Raw genomic sequence first — 22,157 nt, forward strand, 5'->3', positions numbered from 1 at the left:
ACGAACACATAGACAGACAGATGGAAAGACATGTGGACAGACATTTAGACAAACATTTAGACAGACATAAGCTGGCATTTGACATTCATACTTTTCTTTGGAGAGACATGGACCATAAACGTCTTTATGTATTGAGTTGAGGTATATTACCCTAATCCTATGTTGTTGTTTTTTTTTTTATAATAGATGCTATGAAGATGTCCAAGATATGTGGGACAGAATATCCTCAAAAGTTAAATACTTAAGAAGTACACCAAGTATCAAGTGATGCCTGCACATTTTTTTGATGTAAAATAAAGAACATCTTTAACCTCATGTTGTCTCTTATTGCTGCCTTTGATGTGGGCTGTCATTGAGTCGAAATGTGATGATTTCTAGACTTTGTGTATAATATACTACAGTTTTTCAGTGTAGAGCAAATAGCTTTATCACTATATTTATTTTTGGCACATGAAGAGGCAGTTCTGCATGGTCATTATAACTGTTAGAAGATATATCTGAAAGATAATCTGCCTTTACCCTGACATAAAACTAAGTACATTAAGTGCATGCGTGTGAAAAACATTTTTTATTAATGAACAAAACAGATTGACATTAAGTTTTTTACATAGTTTATGCACAGTTATCAAAATTTACAAGAGGTTCACAGGAATGCATTTTTTCTGCAGTAAATAGTTTTATGTTAATGAAAGAATAATCGGACTGACAGCAAAGAAAATTGTGTGAGCAACCAATGAAAACTTTTAAAGAAAATGCAGATTGTTTGTAAATATATATATTTATATTTGACAACTACACACTAATCTAGAAATGTAGACTGTTTCACATCCTGTTTGCATTAGATCGTAGACTAATGTTAAAATCAGAGTTGTGTGTGTAGTTAGGTGGGGAGGCCTTTTTTTTTTCATATTCATGCTGATGGTGCGGTTCCTGAGCTAAAACATCATCATATGGACAAGTGAGACAACATTGGATCTTATGGCAAGTTACACCAGCTCTTTGTTCAAATGAAGTTTTCCAAGAAAGAACTTATTTGTTGAACATGACAAGATTCACTTCTGTTATAGGTTTGTAGGATGTATCTGGCACAGGCTGGCTTGAACCTGTGAAGGGTGCAATAAAAGATCATGGCATTTAAAGCAAAGTGTGCTGCCTGGTCTCAGTCAAAGGTCATAAGTCCTCCATAAGATAATGACCCAGAACAATAAGCTAAAACTAAACTTACTCTCGTGCTTTAGCTGAAACATGGAGTGGGAAGAAGTGACCTGTCAAACCCGAGAAAGCCAGAGCAGTTTACTAATGAGATGTGACCCAAAATACCTGCTCCAGCTGCTGAAATCTCATGTTTGCAGCAAGATGCTGCATATCTTCTATAAGTCTGTTGTGGAGAGTGTGATCTTGTCTGCCATCATCTGCTGGGGAAGCAGCATCAGAGCCAGGGACTTAAAAAAGCTCAACAAGCTGACAAGATGCTGCTGGTCATCTTCTACACTGCCATCATTCATTCTGTCCTGTCTTCATCCATCTCAGTGTGGTTTGGCTCATCCACAAAACAGGACAAGTCCAGACTGCAACGAATAATCAGGACTGCAGAGAGAATAATCAGGGCGGACCTTCCCTCCATCCAGGACTTATACAGGTCTAGGGTCAAGAAAAGAGCTGCTAAAATCTCTGCCGACCCCACACACCCTGCACATAAACTGTTTAGAGTTTTACCTTCAGGCCGCCGCTACAGAGCACTGTTTACTAAAACTAGACGCCACAGAGACAGTTTCAATAGAATACAAAACAACAGCATACAGATGTTGCAAATGCACCTTTTTATTTTATTTTATATATATATATATGTGTATATTTGTACATTGTCAATATGTATATTCTGTAATGCATAAACAAAACCCAAAGAGCAAAGTGTACCAGAGTCAAATTCCTTGTTTGTATGTACAAACTTGGGAATAAAGCTGATTCTGATTCTGATAAAGAAAGCTGGCTCTGTTCTGGGGACTCCTCTGGAACCTCTGGAGATCATTGTGGAAAGAAGGATTCCTCATAAAATGAAGAACATTATGGAGAACCCTGAGCATCCTCTTCATGAGACTGTTGTACAACAACAGTGTCTTCAGTCAGAGGATTCTTCAGATCTGCTGTAAGACGGAGCGCTACAGGAGATCCTTCCTGCCCACAGCCATCAGCATCTACAACGACTCTTTGAAGAAACCTGCATAATATGAGCTACAACAACATTTAGTTTCCCTTTGGGATTAATAAAATATTTTTGAAATTAATTGAATTTGAATTGGAAATGACAGTAATCACTTATCAGTGGTGACTGCTTTAAAAGGTTGAACAATGAAGTCATTGGTACCATCCTTTGTCTCCAAGCTACTCTCGTTACAATTATTATTTTTTAAATGATACATTTTTATGTCTTCATTATGATTTGTTTCAAACTACTTTTGTAAGTTTCACATTATTTTCATACCCAAAACGGATATTCTTTTAGAAAATAATAGCAGGGTATCAATCATTTTGTCCCAATATGTACTTTTAGCCCTCACAATATCTCTGAAAAATCAATACCGTTGTTTATTAAAAGATCAACTTTATGAAAATAAACAAATAAATAAAAGTCCGATGCCAGGGAATAAACTACTGAAATTATGAAAAAATAGAACAGTAGATAGACATTTTGGTTTAATTTCTTATTTTATTTATCGAAGAATATACGTAGAAAATAAACTCCAGTGGCAAACGTCAATTAAAAAAATCCCTTCCTGTTATCATCCAATCATATGTTGCGGTTGAGTCACGCTCATAGTAATATGCTCGTCAAATCAGGTGCTGCGCTTAATTTGCGCTTGATTTTGTTCGTCAAATCATGATTGGTGGTTGAGAAAAAATACACTCAGATAGATGTCAAATGCACAATATGATCCCAAGAGAACCCAATGTGTTGGGGAATCAGCTGCATAGTGCTGTTCCTGATACTTCCAATCAGGCCTCCAACGTCACCACGTACGTCATGGACACCTCGATACGCGCTTCACATATACAGGTCCTTCTCAAAATATTAGCATATTGTGATAAAGTTAATTATTTTCCATAATGTCATGATGAAAATTTAACATTCATATATTTTAGATTCATTGCACACTAACTGAAATATTTCAGGTCTTTTATTGTCTTAATATGGATGATTTTGGCATACAGCTCATGAAAACCCAAAATTCCTATCTCACAAAATTAGCATATCATTAAAAGGGTCTCTAAACGAGCTATGAACCTAATCATCTGAATCAACGAGTTAACTCTAAACACCTGCAAAAGATTCCTGAGGCCTTTAAAACTCCCAGCCTGGTTCATCACTCAAAACCCCAATCATGGGTAAGACTGCCGACCTGACTGCTGTCCAGAAGGCCACTATTGACACCCTCAAGCAAGAGGGTAAGACACAGAAAGACATTTCTGAACGAATAGGCTGTTCCCAGAGTGCTGTATCAAGGCACCTCAGTGGGAAGTCTGTGGGAAGGAAAAAGTGTGGCAGAAAACGCTGCACAACGAGAAGAGGTGACCGGACCCTGAGGAAGATTGTGGAGAAGGGCCGATTCCAGACCTTGGGGGACCTGCGGAAGCAGTGGACTGAGTCTGGAGTAGAAACATCCAGAGCCACCGTGCACAGGCGTGTGCAGGAAATGGGCTACAGGTGCCGCATTCCCCAGGTCAAGCCACTTTTGAACCAGAAACAGCGGCAGAAGTGCCTGACCTGGGCTACAGAGAAGCAGCACTGGACTGTTGCTCAGTGGTCCAAAGTACTTTTTCGGACGAAAGCAAATTCTGCATGTCATTCGGAAATCAAGGTGCCAGAGTCTGGAGGAAGACTGGGGAGAAGGAAATGCCAAAATGCCAGAAGTCCAGTGTCAAGTACCCACAGTCAGTGATGGTCTGGGGTACCGTGTCAGCTGCTGGTGTTGGTCCACTGTGTTTTATCAAGGGCAGGGTCAATGCAGCTAGCTATCAGGAGATTTTGGAGCACTTCATGCTTCCATCTGCTGAAAAGCTGTATGGAGATGAAGATTTCATTTTCAGCACAACCTGGCACCTGCTCACAGTGCCAAAACCACTGGTAAATGGTTTACTGACCATGGTATCACTGTGCTCAAATGGCCTGCCAACTCTCCTGACCTGAACCCCATAGAGAATCTGTGGGATATTGTGAAGAGAACGTTGAGAGACTCAAGACCCAACACTCTGGATGAGCTAAAGGCCGCTATCAAAGCATCCTGGGCCTCCATAAGACCTCAGCAGTGCCACAGGCTGATTGCCTCCATGCCACGCCGCATTGAAGCAGTCATTTCTGCAAAAGGATTCCCGACCAAGTATTGAGTGCATAACTGTACATGATTATTTGAAGGTTGACGTTTTTTGTATTAAAAACACTTTTCTTTTATTGGTCGGATGTAATATGCTAATTTTGTGAGATAGAAATTTTGGGTTTTCATGAGCTGTATGCCAAAATCATCCGTATTAAGACAATGAAAGACCTGAAATATTTCAGTTAGTGTGCAATGAATCTAAAATATATGAATGTTAAATTTTCATCATGACATTATGGAAAATAATGAACTTTATCACAATATGCTAATATTTTGAGAAGGACCTGTACTCTGAAGCATCGGCACACTGAAGATATGGCAGGCCGTTTTAACATTTATTCAAAGCGCACTCATCTCTGTTGTTCTATTTGTAGATCACTAAAATAGTATTCTTCCGATTCAAAATTTAATTTCTACTAGTCAGACCTGTAAGTATAGATGTCCTCAATTAATATTTTGCCGGCATGTCCGAGCTACCGCACCCTGTTGGCGGTCAGACGTCTCGGAATTCCTCCGGTCCTTGGTCCCCAGAAGCAATCACACACTTTATCTAACACTGACTCTTAAAATGAACAAATCTCAAACAGTTTCTAAATTTTAGCTCCTTTAATCTAAATTAGGCAGAGGAATGATTACACAGATCAGCGCTGAGGCTCCCGTCTCGGACCGCCGCTGACTGTGTAAGGATGACGAAGAGCCTCGATAGAAGGTCACATGTAGTTTTATATCTGGCACTCAAATGCAATGGATGTTCCCTCCCTCAGTGATTATCAGTGGACTATGTGTCACCATTGTGGTGTTTATCTGTTAGGTTGTGTAGTAGCGGGTGTCCATCCTTAATAAGTGTGTTGTAGCTTTCTAATCAAACCAGTTATACCAGCTGCTCCCCTATCAAACCCAGTGCCCCAGCTTCAGGCCGTTCATGACAAACCTTGGGTTATTTATCCTTGTACTGGGTGTCTATGAGCATTCTTATCCTATTCTAACAAAAGGGATACATTAGAACTTATACTTTATATTACTATGGTATAAATGGAAAAAACAGCTATGAGTCATATTAATAAAGGTTATTCCTAACAAGCAGAAACTTAATTTCAGAATATCAAAAAATAAAAACTGTACTGGTAAGAATTAAGTTTTAGATACCTATAAATCTTTAAAAATTCTAAGTGGCCGTTTTGACATTTATTAGCTTGACTGAATATGTATTTCAGATATCTTAAATATAATTCTTCCTAGGCAAAATTAACATTCCTGATATTTTAAATATAATTATTAATAGCACAAATAACGTCACTTTTCACATTCATGTGTATTGGGGTATTACTTCCTGTTATGGATGTATGATTCTGTGGCCTTTTCTAATCATCTCTTTGCTGCCCTAATTAAATATCTCTGCCCTTGTTGCTTATGTGCTGCATCGCTCAATGCTACAGCTTACGCAACATAACTGTTGATATCACATAAGATGCAACACATAGTAAAAGATAAACTGATACAAGCGGATGACCCCCTTTAGGAGGGTTAAGAACAGACATAGATAAAAGCAGGACTCACGCTCCATCCTTTGCTCCTCTCGGTTCATACCTAAGATGGGCTGAGGGGGGCCCGGTACAACAGTGGGGGCTCATCCGACTGTCCAGGTTCCAAACAAGACCAACCCTGCAAGGAAGACCCCAGACAGCGGCTGCGGGGGGTCGGGCCTTCAGTACAGACCTTCAGTACAGAGCTTTTGCTGCAGGGCTCGGCTCTCACGTCTCTTTTTCTGGACTTCCATGGAGTGACATTCTTAGTCTATATTGCTGTGGAAAATGGTGAAAAAGATGAAGAGGTAAAAATACGTCAGAAATAGAAAACTCATGAATGAGATAGAAAAAAAAACTAATCAGTGAGTTAACGAAGAAAGGTTAGAATAACATAGCGGGTTCGGCTCGAGGAGCACGGATCGGTTGACCTCAAGGTTGATTGATTGATTGATTGATTGATTGATTTAATTGGTGAATTGATCTCTATGGATTTAATCTTTGGATTGGTTGATTAATTGATTGATGACTCAAGGATCTTGACACTCCGAGAAACTTGCGTACGAAGTTAAACAAAATAAGTTTCCACCTCTTTTTACAGGCACGCCTCACGTGAAACAGTAGTATTGATGTTGATTGAGAGTAATCAGGAAATTTCTCACAGTGGTTGAATAAGACAGAGAACTGGTTTTGGATGATCGGAGATCGGTTGAAACTCCGGCGTAGTATTGTGAATGATGATTAATGTTTTTACATAACTTGTTGTGCCATACTGTGTGAAAGAGATCGGTGAATTGAGGAAGTGTGTAGTCTGGAAACCTAGCGGTGATAACAAGGACTGCCACTGAATGCATCCTCTGATGGAGTGAAAGTGTTCTGGTGTCGATTAGAGCGCTTTCAGTTGGACCGGGAGCTCGGAACATAGCGTGTCATACGTCCTGGTCGGCCAGAACTGAGTGTTGTGAATAAAAAGTAAGTTATGGGGGCGGCCCCATGAGAAACTGAGTGAGGATCAATGAGAGTAATAAGCCCTATCCACCAGCGTCCTTGGGGCACTGCTGGAAAACGGCAAACAGCAAATCATAAATCCAGCTAAAACCACAAAACAACAATTGGACTCTTAACAGCTGGTGGAAATACATGCAGGTTGTGGGAATGTTTTGGAAATTCATGGAGATTTTATTGGTAAATCATTTTCTCCCACTCTGTCCAACAGCAGCTGTGGCACTGCAATTCATAAACAACAGGCGAAGAAAATCGTTTTATAACTCAGTGTGCGCCTCCCCCGCTTTCTGTTAAAACTCACGAAACAAACCTAGTCTACTCAAGCATGGTGTCAGACTAGACTGAAAATTAAAGAACAGAGAGAACAGCAAGAGCAGCCTTTAACTAACAGTCATAATGGCTGTTGAAAAGTACATGCAGAAGATTCATTTTACAGGGAAATAATTCCATATTTGACACAGAATGTGTGCTTTTTTGATTTTTCCTCGTTTGAGAGAAGTTAAATTCTCTCCTCAGCTCTGTGAATTGAATGCAGCATTAGACCTTGAGACAGGCATGCAGCTGCCCGAAAACAAAGATAACACGTCTGCAGAATCCTGTCTGCTGAGAGCTCTGATAAAGTTTGTAACTCTACCCTGCATGTGCCTGCAGGCCAAAACCAGCCCACCAGAAGTTTATGTGATTCTCTAGAAGTAGAACCTTAGACATGATAACCTTTTCTCTCTCAACAGGGGGAAGTATGAAAACAGCAGAAGTCACTGTGCTGGTTCAAAGCAACAGGTCACATTTCTCAAGTCATAAATTGAAGGATAATATGAAAAATGTCAAAAATATATTGTGCAACCCTGTCAAATCTGCAATTAGTTTTATCAAAAGGTTTCATTAAAAGCAGGACTGGGCAGCATTCCAGTCCACAGTGCTCCATGGAAGCAAATAATGATGAATTTCACTAACATGGGAGCAGAACACAAAACTGAAGGAAAAGGTTCCTTCTAAAAAGGGAAAGAGGAGAAAATCACACCATGGGAGTGCCTAAAATCATGAGTTCTGACAATGGCACTCATTTTCTCCAATAGAGATCCAGGGGAAGTTGAAAGATGAATGGGAGTAAAACGTTAATTGGTGCAGGTTTTCAAACCAGCATCTCATGGGTTAGTATGGAGAGCTAACAGAACTATGTCTACAAAAAGAAAAAATGGCTAAAGTCCGCAGACACAAAATTTACCTGGATTGAAGCTCTAACTAGGTTTATTTAATCTGAGATACTCTCCAAATGCAACAGTATACATGATATACTAACAACTTCACCTAGCGCAGAAATAACATCACACTGTGTGGAAGGTTTGCTGACTGATCATAGGTTGGATCTATGAAACATTATGACCACAGACCAAATGACCAAACGACCCTAGACCAAAAGACCAAGGTTCTGACTGACCTGTGAACCTCACTGACCTGACAGTAATAACATGACACTTCTCCAGACTGGACGAACCGGACATACAACTCCTTCAAGATCAGAATCAGAATCAGAATCAGCTTTATTGCGAAGTTCGTACATACAAACAAGGAATTTGACTCCGGTACACTTTGCTCTTTGGTTTTGTTTTTATATTACAGAATATACATATTTACAATGTACAATATACACATATATAATAAAAAGGTGCATTTGCAACATCTGTATGCTGTTGTTTTGTACTCTATTGAATGTTCAACAGAGAAAAAGCCTGGGGGAAGAAACTGTCTCTGTGGCAGCTGGTTTTAGTGAACAGTGCTCTGTAGCGGCGGCCTGAAGGTAAAGCTCTGAACAGTTCCATCAGTTACGTACATGCATGGGGTCCATCTCAGAAGATGGACCCCACTAAGACCACCTTATTGATTCTTAGTGGAATAAAAAAAGAGTTGAAGCATTCAAAAGAGACCTAGGGGAAACAAAAAGGATTATGAGTAAATTATGTGTATTATAAGAATATAAAACGTAAATTATATTCAATTTTTTGCAAATACAAATTGCTCTGACAGAGAAGTAAGTAAGTAAGTAAAAATGTATTTGTATAGCACATTTCAGCGGCAAGGCAATTCAAAGTGCTTTACAGTATAAAAACATAAAATCATTAAAAATATAAATCAAGTACACAGCAAATCAGTCATCACACAAAATCATAAAAACCATCAAGCGGATATTCATGACAGTCATTGGGAAAAGTTGTCAGTGTGTGAATGTATGTGAATGGGAAGGACTGATTTCATTGTAGAGTGTCTTTCAGGGACCTTAAAAGTGCTAATAAAGGTCTGATGTTCTGATTATCATTGCCAAACTTCTATCTCAATAAGGTTTCCAGAATTTTTCCAAAATCATACAAAGATAGCAATGGTTCTTCATTGTATTGAAAATACTGATAAACATAAGAAAGCTCATAGATCTGTCTTCAATTTTTCACAATTCTTTTACAAACAGGGTAATCAAACTTTTATGTGGCCAATGTCCGTCCATTTTGTCTGTCTGTTTTTGTGAAATGAATGTCTGTTTCATTTTATGTAAATATGAGGGTATATGTGGCAGGGTACATTTAATTTAAATTGTTTTCTGATACAAAACTAATTTTGAGTTTTTAGGTCTGGGGAAACAGTTCAAACAAGAGGTGGGGAAGCAGTCCTGGCCATGGACCGCCTGCTTGAAAGGTAAAAACATGTTAAACTGTCTGATTCTCAGTGTTATTTATTAAATAAGGTATTATCTATATGCCACCTAAGGGTTGCCGCAAAAATAATTAAAGACTACAAGAGCAGGTCTGATACTCAACAGTACTATAATAATATTAGGTCAGTTCTTTATGATGAAACAAAAAGATTTTAACAGATGTTTGGACTTTTTCCAGTCAGGTTCAGAATTATCAAATTAGACTCAAATTTAACACAAGATGAAATGCTCCTTAACAGAATTACTGGACTGGACTGAAATGGAGAAAACTTGAGTTAACTGAAACAAACTTTAGTTACTTGAAATAAATACAAAGTGTAATTTATAGTTGACTGAAACTGTACGGTGTGTTTATAAAACTGGGTAAGACAAACTAAGATTATAAGACATAACATGCCCTTCATTTCTGTGTTAATCAATTTCATTAAGCCTTCTAAACATTTTACAACATTCCTCCTATCTAAAATGAAGATTCCGGATGTCTTGAATATAATTCTTAATAGGATTAACTCTAATTTCAGATCTCCATAATCCAGTTAATAAAAATCAAAATGACCATTTCAGATATCAAAATGAAAACATTCCAGATATCTACAATAACATAAAAAATATATTTTTACTAGTAAAAATGTTATTAATGCTACACTGCAGCGTTACTAGGAAGATTTTAGTTGTGGATATCCATAATTGCCATTCTTCCTATCTATAACTCCGTTTTTACGTATAGCAAATTAAATAACTGCATGTACGTAACTGATCTCTGATGCAACATATGGACATAAAATAGGTGGGACCTTTTTGAACACCTCTCGCAGGAAGCTTTCTAGCACTGTCGCCGTATTTTTCCCTCTGGAATTGGTAAAATGGAAACAGACATGGACAGAACTTCTGCTTTTGACAGACTTCTGTATGGGAAGAAACTTGTGCCATCAGAAACTGAATTTGAATTGCTCTGACTGAATTTGTATTTGTGTAATTTGAAATTAAATGCATTGGTTTGAAAATTAACTTCACTAAACTGAAACTGAATTTTATGGTTTGAAACTGAATTCATTTGCTTTTAAAATGTATTTCGTTGTATTAAAAATTCAGTTTGACTACTTTCACTTTCAGGTCTGAAATTCAATTTCAGTACAGATTCAGTCTGAGCAATTCAAATTCAGTTTCTGATGGCACACGTTTCTTCCGATACTTCTGACACAACTGTCTATCCGTCTATCTGTCGCCACAAATTCCTTCATACATTTTTCCTCAAAGGTCATTTCATGACCTTTTCTTGTGATTCTGTCACCACCAATGCCATTACCGTTTGCAAATCTACGGAGAGGAAGTGCAGGAAGTGTGGACTGAAGTGGAATTTACAAAATTATATGAGCTCCTAAAACTTTAAATTACGTCGCTTTTAGTCATTGATTTTTTTAAAAACAGAAATAAAAATTATGACCAGTAAAGAATCTTTAAGTTGTCCATTTATTCACATAAGGCAACCTAAGTATGCTGTTTTCTACTAAGCACAAGTTTCACAAGTGGTTCATAAAGCTATTAGATTTTACAATTTCAAAACAATACTGGAGGGCACAAACTGGTCACAGCACAACACATTGTCATAATTTGGCGAAGTAGAACTACGTCCTGGCACCACCATGCTCAGTGATATGTTACCCCACAGCAAGGTGTATTAGCTCTAACCATTGCTTTTCTTCCACGCTGGAAAACGGAAAAAACACATTCCATTTGGGATCTGTTTTCCTTTCCAGTCATGAGACCGATTGTAGCAGTTAATAAGACAACAACCACTTGCCATTGTATCATGTTTTTTAGAATGTGAAATAAAAGCAAAACCGCACCGCTCCAATTAGATGTCTGCCTCTAATGGTGTCTTACACCAGTGAACCCACAATGCATTACACTGCAGACATCACATTCACAAGCTCTATTGGATTATGGAGATCTGAAATTCCTTTTTAGACAGCCAGAATGTTTATTTTGGATGGGAGGAATGTTATTTGCATTATTTGCTGTTATTTTAGCTTTTAACTTTGTTCTCTCTCTTTTCTCTTCCTAGAAGCTTCACCTGGCCTGGCTCTGTGTCTACCTGTGACACCTTTCTGGAGAGGGGAATCGTCCAAGCTTCTGCTGGCAACAACTTAATGCTCATCCTCTACAGATGATCCACATGGTCCTGTCCTTCAGTGTTTAACCCTTTCTCTCTCCTAGACATGGCGATTGACTGAGCTTTTACTGTGACTAACTCTATGTGCTCTCTTTCAGACTCTAACCTTGAAAACTGGCTCAGAGTTTATCTGTTCTTTATTTCTAGATGACAACGATTAAAGGAGCTACATCCATTAACATTTACTTTTCCTTTCCATAGAAATTACTCCTAGATCAGTCTGTGTTCTTTTTGTGTCTCTGCTCTGTTCTCTCAAACCCCCAGTCGGTCGTGACAGATGGCCGCTCACACAACCTGGTTCTGCTGGAGGTTTCTTCCTGTTAAAAGGGAGTTTTTCCTCTCTGCTGTCGCTACATGCAGGCTCAGTATGAGGGATTGCTGCAAAGTCAACACCAGTGACTGTCCACTGTCTCTACATGCTCATCCAGGAGGAGTGAATGCTGCAAGTCACTGACTGGATGCAATCTGCTGGGTTTCCTTAGACAGAAAAACTGTTTATCCAATTTGAATAAATAACTGAACTGACTGAACTTTTCAATGGTTAGGATTAATTGGAATTTATGTACCTGACTTTGTGAAGTGCCTTGAGACAACATGTGCTGTGAATTGACGCTATATAAATAAAACTGAATTGAACTGAATTATTTCGGAAGCAAAAGCCTAATATACATGAATGGGGAAAGTGACGTCATTTGTACTAATAAGAATTATATTCAAGATATCTGGAATGTTCATTTTAGATAGGAAGAATTCTATTAAAGATATCTGAAATACATATCCAGTCAAGCAAATATATGCTAAAACGGCCACTTAAAATTTGTAAAGATTTGTAGATATCTGAAACTTAATTCTTACTTGTACAATTTTAATTTAAGATCACTTAAAAGTTAGTTTCTACTGGAATAAATGTAATTGGTGATATGTGTATTACAATTCTGACTAGGAATATTGTATTTGTGACTAGGTAGAATGCCTTAGTGCTATATAATAGAAATGTGGCTAGTCAGCTTGTCCATTTTATGTTAAAATGGAGCCCCATTATTCTGTTGCAAGTTAGTCAACATATGTTTGTATCTATAATTGCATTTTGTATAGACCTTATTAAAATTTCATATATTTGAAATTTCATTTTAACTAGTCATATAATCAGTAGTTGATATCTGTAATAACATTTAAACTAGTAGAAATATATTTTTGATGGCAAGAATTGTTATTCTGGATATCTAGAATGTTTTCTTCATTCTTGATATCTGAAATGTCATTATGACTAGTAATAACTGGATTATGGAGATCTGAAATTAGAGTTAATCCTAGTAAGAATTATATTCAAGATATCTGGAATGTTTATTTTAGATAAAAGGAATGTAATAGTCCAATACACATGAATGGGAAAAATTACATTATTTGTACTGGTAAGAATTATATTTAAGATATCTGAAATGCATATTCAGTCAAGCTAATAAATGTCAAAACGGCCTGCCATAGCCACATCACTACTGACAACAGAGACGTGTAGGCAGCAGCACAAACGGAGGCAGAGTGCAGCAGGAGAGATTACAGCTACAAAAGAGGACAAATATAAAACAAAAGAGGACAAATAATATAAACTGCGTCACAACATCATGGAGGCTGGTTTCAGCACCAAAGATCTGCTGCACAGATTAGGTTTGTATGTTTTTATGTCAGCTACAGTTTAGGAATATTTTAAGGTGACTAATGGTTTAGCTTCTTGAAGCCCAAATGTAAAACGGTTAACGGTTCTTTACTCGGTAGAAACCATCCGCGTCCGCCGCCATATTGTTAGAGGTAAATCGGGCTTAAAAACCGACGCAGGTTTGGTTGGAAACGGGGGTTTCCATGTAAAAGAAGCTCTAAAATAACTTTGTTGTAATTCAGCTAAATTATTTTATACATAATAAGAGTTTGTCATAAGAAAATTTGGATTTTGAACATTCCAATGTTGTGTCAGCTCACTCAGCCTGTTTGGGTGTTTCTTTTTTGAGTGTCTTTCTCAGGGGTTTAGTTCATGGAGTAAAACAATATTAACACGAAAACCATGTATTTATATGCCCAATGTGCTGTGAAAAAATTCGTTTTTACCAAGACAGAGACCAATGATTGTCCCTCAGAATCAGCATAATTAATGGAAATATCACAGAGAAAGATTTTTTACTGCATTGGACGCTCAGGAGTGCTACCAAATCATTCTGACAAGACAAAGCAAAGGTTGTCCTTGTAACAGCTTCACAGCTTTCAAGGTGATTCTCGTGAGACCCAGACTTACAGCGGAGGGAGACGAGGTGAAACCTGTTGTAATTCTCTCCTATACATGTTGACAATGGAAATTGAACCTTACGCAGTGTGGCATACATGTTATCTCATATAAGTGCTTTGAAGAAAGCTGAGGTTCCATCTCTCTGAGATTAAACAGAGCCATCTGTCCTATCCCTTGCCATAGATCAGGTCTTTAACATAACATAACATAACAACACAGAAGGGTGTTAAATACTTTTATCAGGTCCTGCAGAGTTTCAGGTCATAAACCAAGGAATTTAAGCAAGGCACTAAAGCTTTCATTAAAATTCCACGCCTTCAATCATAAATGAAACTTGTTTCATATGTTATCGACACTAATAAAAAAAAAAATAGTAAAAAGTAACAGACTGACAATGAATACAAGTATGACAAAATGGAATGAAATAAAAGTTAATAATGAAATAATGTAAATAGAAAACTAATGACTTAAGGACTAAAAGCTACAATAAATGTCACTTCCTGTGTGAGCAAAACAATCTGCCAGATGGAAACTATCAAATAATCGTGTATAAAACACTGATCCAACGACTGGATGAAAAATTTAAGGCAATCAACAACACTGTAAGGAATGACCAGATACATTGAAACACAATAACCCACAAATAATATAATGAATTAAAAACAAAAATCAAATCAAATAATAAAATAATAATAAAATAAAACCTTTTTATGGTATACCCAAACACTAAAACAAACACAAACACTGCAGTGTTACAGCTTAACCAAAAATCTTAAAGGGAGTTTAATGCCTACATTTTATTCCATCATAGTACTTCAAAAGGAAACAGACATCATTTTCTGAATATTAAGGTTTCGAGAGTTAGGGAAGAAATTATTCTCAGGACCCGTCTTTTAGAAATTCAAATGCTGATAAATAATGGGCAAGCCACAAAAATCTGCACTCATGGCCACAACAACATCAAAACGCACCCGTTCAGAGTGCTCTGTATATATATATATGTATGTATGTATGTGTGGTGTGTGTGTGTGTGTGTATATATATATATATATATATATATATATATGTATATAAAATCCATCAATGGATTTTTATCTTCCCACATATTCCAAGATGACAATGCTAGGATTCATCGGGCTCAAATTGTGAAAGAGTGGTTCAGGGAGAGACATCATTCTCACACATGGATTGGCCACCACAGAGTCCAGACCTTAACCCCACTGAGAATCTTTGGGATGTGCTGGAGAAGGCTTTGCGCATCGGTCAGACTCTACCATCATCAATCCAAGATCTTGATAAAAAATGAATGCAACACTGGGTGGAAATAAATCTTGTGACATTGCAGAAGCTTATTGAAACAATGTCATAGCAAATGCGTGCCGTAATCAAAGCTAAAGGCGGTCTAACGAAATATTAGTGTTTGTCCTTTTTGTTGGTGTTGACTTTTATTTTGGCCAGGTAGTATATTAAATGTAGTGAGAAATCATTAGCTAAAATGCTACTGTTAGCATTTTACTAGCATTAGCCATTTAGCTGAGTTTGTCTCATACACTGCTGTCATAATACTCTTTTTCAACAACACCTAGTTTTGAGGCAACTTTAGCATGTTTGGCTGTTTTTTAGCTCATAGTCTTCCAACTTTTTGGAAGACTTTTTTTGCTAATGTTTCTGCTGTTTCCGCTAATTTATCAGACAAGGATCAATCTTATTGAATTTGGTGCAGATCCAATGATATATGTGGAAATTAGAGGCAAGCGTATGGCCACCACGGCCACGCCCTTTTATGAAAGTCACTGTGCTTCAAACGAAGTTGGACTGTCACCTGACTGTCACCTGACAGTTTGAAGCGGATTGAGTGTAGATATCCAGATGCCGACCTTTCCCAGTTAAAAAGTGACTTCCTGGTCTGAGAGGGTGAGGCTTAGATGATGTCAGCATATGACCACATAGGATCGTTGGCAACCCAAAGGTCCTCCTTCATGTCAACTCTAGTGTGATTTGACTTTTCTTTGGAAAGTTATTGCGTTTTTCACTTTGGGTGCGAACGCCAAGTTAATGCCCCAGCCACGCCCCCTAAACATGCACGAAAGTCACGATTTTGATAACTCTTAATCCCCCGTGCCTTAACTGCATATTGACCAAATATGAAGCTGATAACTCAAAATCCAGAGGAGAGGTTTTGTTAAAATTCGAGATGAGTAAAAGTGAAAAACTGCCAAACATTCGCCTTTGAACCAAAGTGGCCAACTTCCTGTGCATTTTAGGGCATACCCTAAAGGGACTTTTTTTTTTTTCTTGAAATGAGGAGTTCTATCAGTGTGCCAAATTTTAAATCTCTATGACTTACGGTTTGGCCTATCTCACTTTTGGCGTGGCTTAGAGGTTTGGTCACACCCATTTTAAATTCCATTAAAATACTAACATTTCACACGGGGACAATTTTCACTGAAGTTTGGTGAGTTTTTGAATATGTTTAGGCGCTTCTTTTTGGAAAAGAATCGTAATAATAAACATGATTACAATAGGCCTTCACAGCGCTTAGTTGCTCAGGCCTAATTATGAAGCACTGCAGTCAAATTCAGTTTATTATTCAAATTGGTTAAGAAGTTTCTTTTAACTAAGGAAACCCTGCAGATTGCATTCAGTCAGTGACTTGTGGCATTAACTCATGAGGAGTGAATGCCACTTCCATGCCGCTTCCATGCCACTCTTCATTGATGCAGTAGTTAATGTAAATTGAGGCCCAATCCAAGTATTGGGTGCATAGAAATGAACATATGTTTCAGAAGCCTATTGTTTTTCATAAAAAACCTTTTTTATATTTCCCACCCATAGATTGCTTGAGATAGGCACCAACTTCCCCACGACCCACTATGGAAGAAGTGATAGAATATTACTGACTGACTGTAATATTCTTACTTTCTGAGACCCTGAATTTTGGGCTTTCATTGTCTGTAAGGCATAATCATCAAAATTACAAAAAGTCTTGAAAATATTTTACTCTATGCATAATGGATGTATGAAATATGAGTTTCTCTTTATTAAATGAGTGACAAAAAATATTGACATCAGGATATTGAATTTGTTTTTAGATGTTCCTGTCTGTGAATTCTGCAAGTACCATATGGTGAAAGACAGGCCAGACCATGCTGTTTTCACCAGGAAATTTCTCTTCTGGGATGGTTTGTCTGGGGCGATGTGCAGAAACATTCTTCCACCAAACATGATGGGTGCAACAACATTAAAAGAGTTAAGCTTTGACCACATCTGACCAAACTAGGGTCTCACTATACCTTAATTGCTTGTCTATATCTTCTGCTGCATACTGTAAACAAGCTGCAGCATGCTTTTTCTTCAGCAGTGGAGTCTTGCGTAGCTTTTGTGCATAGAGGCCATTACAGTTGAACCTGTTATTTGCAGATCTTTTCTGAAGCTTTCTGTGAGTGCTGCTTGACTCTGGAACAAATCTCTTGGTTATTCTTCTGACTCCCCTATCAGAAATCTTAGGAGTGATACCTAGCTGTGACTGTTTTATTCTGGAATTATGTTCTTTCAACTTCAGGATTATGGTTTTAGCACCGCTCACTGGAACATTCAGAAGTTTAGAAATGCAGCTGTAACTAGTTCCATTAGTATACTTTGCAACAGTAAGACCTTTGTCTAAAGGTCTCCTGAATTTTACCAATTGTACCGCTCTGCAGTACTTAAATGATATGAAACCTTTATACAGGCCATCAGTTAATGCTTTCAAAATACTGACAAATTTTCATATGGCTTTCTATGCACTTTTGACATCCTTCTCATAAAAACCTATTCTCCGTGTCATTCCAAATTTTTACCAATAACCTTATTTTTGGACTAATTAGATTTTTTTTAAGATTATTTGATAGCTGCCACCATCTGGTATGAATTTTATGTCAGTGCCTCTATAAAAAATATTTAAACTGAGAAAAGGCTGACGTGTTCATTACGTATTTTACCTGCTTTAAAACCTGGCTATTCTGCACAGAAACTAGTGAAAAATAGGATTTTTGCATCACATTGGAAACAGACATATACAACTGAAATATATGTGGTGTTGAGAAAAACTGTTTGTGTTGACATACATGAACAGACAAAAGAAACAATAATATACAATAAAGGCTAAGAAATCCAAGAATTGAATATAACCACAGCACTTAAATATATATTTCTTAAAAAATGACTGAAATCAAAATACTTTCTGATATCCATAATGTGTTCCAATGTTTCCTGCAGATGTTAAGCAGAAGCTGATGATTAAAGAAGAAGCTCCTGAAGACCACACACCTTGTGTTAACCTGCATGACCCAAAGCTTCAGCACATAAAGGAGGAACAGGAAGAAGTCTGCACCAGTCTGGGGGGAGAGCAGCTCAATGGGAAGGAAGAGATTGATGCCTTCAGGTTCCCAGTCACTGCTTCTCCAATAAAGAGTGTGGATGGTAAACAGTCGCCTCTACTCTCACAGCTTTATCAAGACCAAATTGAAGGCAGAGAGCTTCTAGAAGACAACGATGGAGAAGAATCCATCAGGATACAAGATCATGGAGATGGTTCCATTTCATCAGAGACCGAAGACACCGAGACAGATGAAGGTGATGATAATAGAAAGCATCCCCTCTCTGAGGTGAAACACTTGTCAGAATCTGGTCTGAAAAGTAAGGACATGAAATGTGACTGGAAAAAGAGCAGAGCTACTGGGTCAAATGGAAACACTGTTAACAAATCTTTTAGCTGCTCTGAGTTTGCTGAACAATTTGATCACCATCGCTCTCTTCAGGAACACAGGACCGAATCAGAAAAGGGGTCTTCAAGCGCTCTAGATAATAAATGTTCTATAGAGAAGAAAAATGTGGAGTCACAAAGGAAAGTCCAAACAAGAGTGAAGTTTTCCTCTGAAGACTGTTGTGAAACATTTAATAGAAAAAACACTTTAAACGTGCATAAGAGAATCCACACAGGCGAGAAGCCTTTTTGTTGTGATCTATGTGAAAAAAGATTTAGCCATAAACTAAATTTAAACTTGCACATGAGAATCCACACAGGAGATAAGCCTTTCTCTTGTGATCTTTGTGGACACAGATTTACGCAAAAAGGCGGTTTAAACAAACATATGGGAACCCACACAGGAGATAATCCTTTCTGTTGTGATTTTTGTGGACAAAAATTTAGCAGTAAAGAAAATTTAAACGTGCACACGACAATCCACAGAGGAGATAAGCCTTTCTGTTGTGATCTTTGTGGAAAAAAATTTAATCATAAATCACGTTTAAAGGCACACATGATAAGCCACACAGGACAGAAACCTTTCTGTTGTGATCTTTGTGGACAAGGATTTACCCAAAAATCAAGTTTAAACACACACAAGAGAATCCACACAGGACAAAAACCTTTCTGTTGTGATCTTTGTGGACAGAGATTTAACAAGAAAGGAAGTTTGAAAAGACACATGAGAATCCACACAGGAAATAAACCTTTTTGTTGTGATCTCTGTGGAAAAAGATTTAACCAAAAATCTAATTTAAACACACACATGAGAATCCACACAGGACAGAAACCTTTCTCTTGTGATCTTTGTGGACACAGATTTAGCCATAAAGGCTCTTTAAATACACATATGAGAATCCACACAGGACAGAAACCTTTCTCTTGTGATCTTTGTGGACATAGATTTAGGCAAAAAGGCGGTTTAAACAAACATATAAGAACCCACACAGGAGATAAGCCTTTCTGTTGTGATTTTTGTGGACAAAACTTTCGCAGCAAAGAAAATTTAAAAGTGCACACAAGAATCCACACAGGAGATAAGCCTTTCTGTTGTGATCTTTGTGGACACAGATTTAGTGAAAAAGGCTCTTTTAACTATCATATGACAATCCACACAGGAGATAAGCCTTTCTGTTGTGATCTTTGTGGACGAAGATTTAGCACAAAAGGATCTTTAAACAAACACATGATAATTCACACTGGACAGAAACCTTTCTGTTGCGATCTTTGCGGAAAAAGATTTACTCATAAATTAAGTTTAAATGCACACATGATAAGCCACACAGGACAGAAACCTTTCTGTTGTAATCTTTGTGGCCAAAGATTTACCCAAAACTCAAGTTTAAACACACACACAAGAATCCACACAGGACAAAAACCTTTCTGTTGTGATATTTGTGGACAGAGATTTAACAAGAAAGGAAGTCTAAAAAGACACATGAGAATCCACACAGGACAGAAACCTTTTTGTTGTGATCTCTGCGGAAAAAGATTTAACCAAAAATCAAGTTTAAACACACACATGAGAATCCACACAGGACAGAAACCTTTCTGTTGTGATTTTTGTGGACAGAGATTTAGCCTAAAACTAAGTTTAAATACACACATGCGTATCCACAATGGAGGGAAAATGGCTAAGCTATGAATACTCAAACTGCACAGCTATGGTTTGCTGTAAAATATTTGTGCATTGTCATTAAAGGCAACAGTCTTCACTTGTTTTCTGTTTTTCTCTAGTGGCCAGTTTTTGTATTTTAATCTTAAAACATTTTTTTTTAAAGGTACAGATTTTTTTAGTTGTATAACTGGTAGTTCCTTTGCCAGGTATGTTGTATTCACTGTATATTTTCTATTGTTCAGCGCAGGTTTGTTCCCACTGCATGTAAACAATTTTATTGTTTCAGATACAGAATCGGCACACCTTCCGGTCAATGAGTTGACCTTGAACTCCTCTGTATATCAGAGCATCCTACTGTCAAGATAAAGTCAGCTGAAGCTTGGACCAAAGTGGATCATCAATAGGACACTGATGCCAAATACAGCAGAAAATCTAGAAAGGATCAGCTTGAAACATAAGGAATCAAGGAGCTACAACAGCTTAGTTAAAGCCTAAACCAAAACCTGATTGAACTACTAGGATCTAATCAGTGCTGTGCAGAAATTATGTCTTCTAACCTCAATGAAACCAATCAATGGTGAAAAGAGATTTGAGGTTATTTCTTTGTGTGTCTGCTTTCACTCCTCTCAGCCAGTCAGTAACAGCAGATGGGTGTTCATCCAGACCTGGGTTCTACTGAAAATTTGCTCCTGTTGAAACAGTTTTTCTTTCCATTGTCACCAGATGCTTGCTCAGTATGGAGGTCTGCAGTGAAGTCAATGCCTTTATGCTGTTGGCTGAGTTTCCTTAAAAGGATAACCCTTACCAGTTGCTATTATATTCCATATTTGGCTTCATTGTGTTACAACTAGTTTTGAATTATCTGTCATGTCATTGAATTTTGTGTCTATGTGATTGATTTTATATTTCTGGATATAAACTGCACATGTTTTCCTTATAAGGTGCTTTCAAGTGACATTTGTTAACTACTGCTATATAAATAAAGTCAATTTCAATATGATATTTGAGCTTCTTTAAATTGAATAACTTTAATAAACATCTTGATATTCTGATTTAATGAGGTGCTTCTGTGTGTTGTTTTATTTTACAGGTATTGTATTTTTCTCTTTTAGAGTGAGAACATAAACATCAAATTTCACATATCAATAATTTTTGTTTTTTAGTAGGGGGCAGGCAAAATTAAAACACGTTTTCCCATCTCTTCCTTTTTCCCAAACCACTACACTACCTTCACCATTTTACATCATGCAATTTGACAAAAGTGAATATGGATTGAGACAGAAAGAAAAATAACAAAACCTGTGGGAGTGAGTTTTTCTTCCATCAAACTTAAATACCTTTTTTGTTTTATATAATATCCATTTTTCCCATTCTTTTGCAAATTTGTCTTGTTTCATGTTAAGCTTGTGAGTCTTTCCATTGTTAGGATATTTTCTACAATACACAGCCGATATCTGTATGATGGAGTTTAAACAAAAATTCAACATGGAAGACCCACCACCCCGTCTCGTCCAATCAATCCTCTCTGGCTGCTCCAATCAACGGCAGTTCCGCACTCCTCCTTGGCCAATCATCTCCCAGGGCATCACTTTTAAAGACCATCTGCATGGAAGACACCGCTCTTCTGCTGAGCTTCGACCCTCCTCCACCCCTTCTCCACCATAGGCTCCCAACTCCTTCCATACCAAGGCCTACGCCAC

General features: G+C 37.6%; 1 protein-coding gene across 3 annotated transcripts; it reads left to right on the forward strand.

Moving 5' to 3' along the window:
* Positions 1-13,293: 13,293 nt before the first annotated feature.
* On the forward strand, positions 13,294-21,514 carry LOC124868355 (zinc finger protein 260-like). 3 transcript variants are annotated; one of them, XM_047365539.1, is made up of 3 exons: positions 13,294-13,443; positions 18,311-18,667; positions 20,744-21,514. In XM_047365539.1, the coding sequence occupies exons 1-3, from the start codon at positions 13,401-13,403 to the stop codon at positions 20,821-20,823; spliced, it is 480 nt and encodes a 159-aa protein (XP_047221495.1). In that variant the 5' UTR covers positions 13,294-13,400; the 3' UTR covers positions 20,824-21,514. The 3 variants fall into 3 exon arrangements, with proteins under 3 accessions (XP_047221495.1, XP_047221493.1, XP_047221494.1); XM_047365538.1 differs by adding an exon at positions 17,146-17,302 and having other exon boundaries at positions 13,312-13,443; positions 18,311-21,514; XM_047365537.1 differs by having other exon boundaries at positions 18,311-21,514.
* The last annotated feature ends 643 nt before the right edge of the window (positions 21,515-22,157 follow it).

The sequence above is a fragment of the Girardinichthys multiradiatus genome, chromosome 5 (assembly GCF_021462225.1).
Source record: "Girardinichthys multiradiatus isolate DD_20200921_A chromosome 5, DD_fGirMul_XY1, whole genome shotgun sequence".
Lineage (NCBI taxonomy): Eukaryota > Metazoa > Chordata > Actinopteri > Cyprinodontiformes > Goodeidae > Girardinichthys > Girardinichthys multiradiatus.

Coding starts and splice junctions, on each gene's coding strand:
- LOC124868355 (XM_047365537.1), top strand. CDS start 13,401: ATGGAGGCTGGTTTCAGCACCAAAGATCTGCTGCACAGATTAG. Junction 13,444..18,310: donor AGATCTGCTGCACAGATTAG/GTTTGTATGTTT, acceptor TGTTTCCTGCAG/ATGTTAAGCAGAAGCTGATG.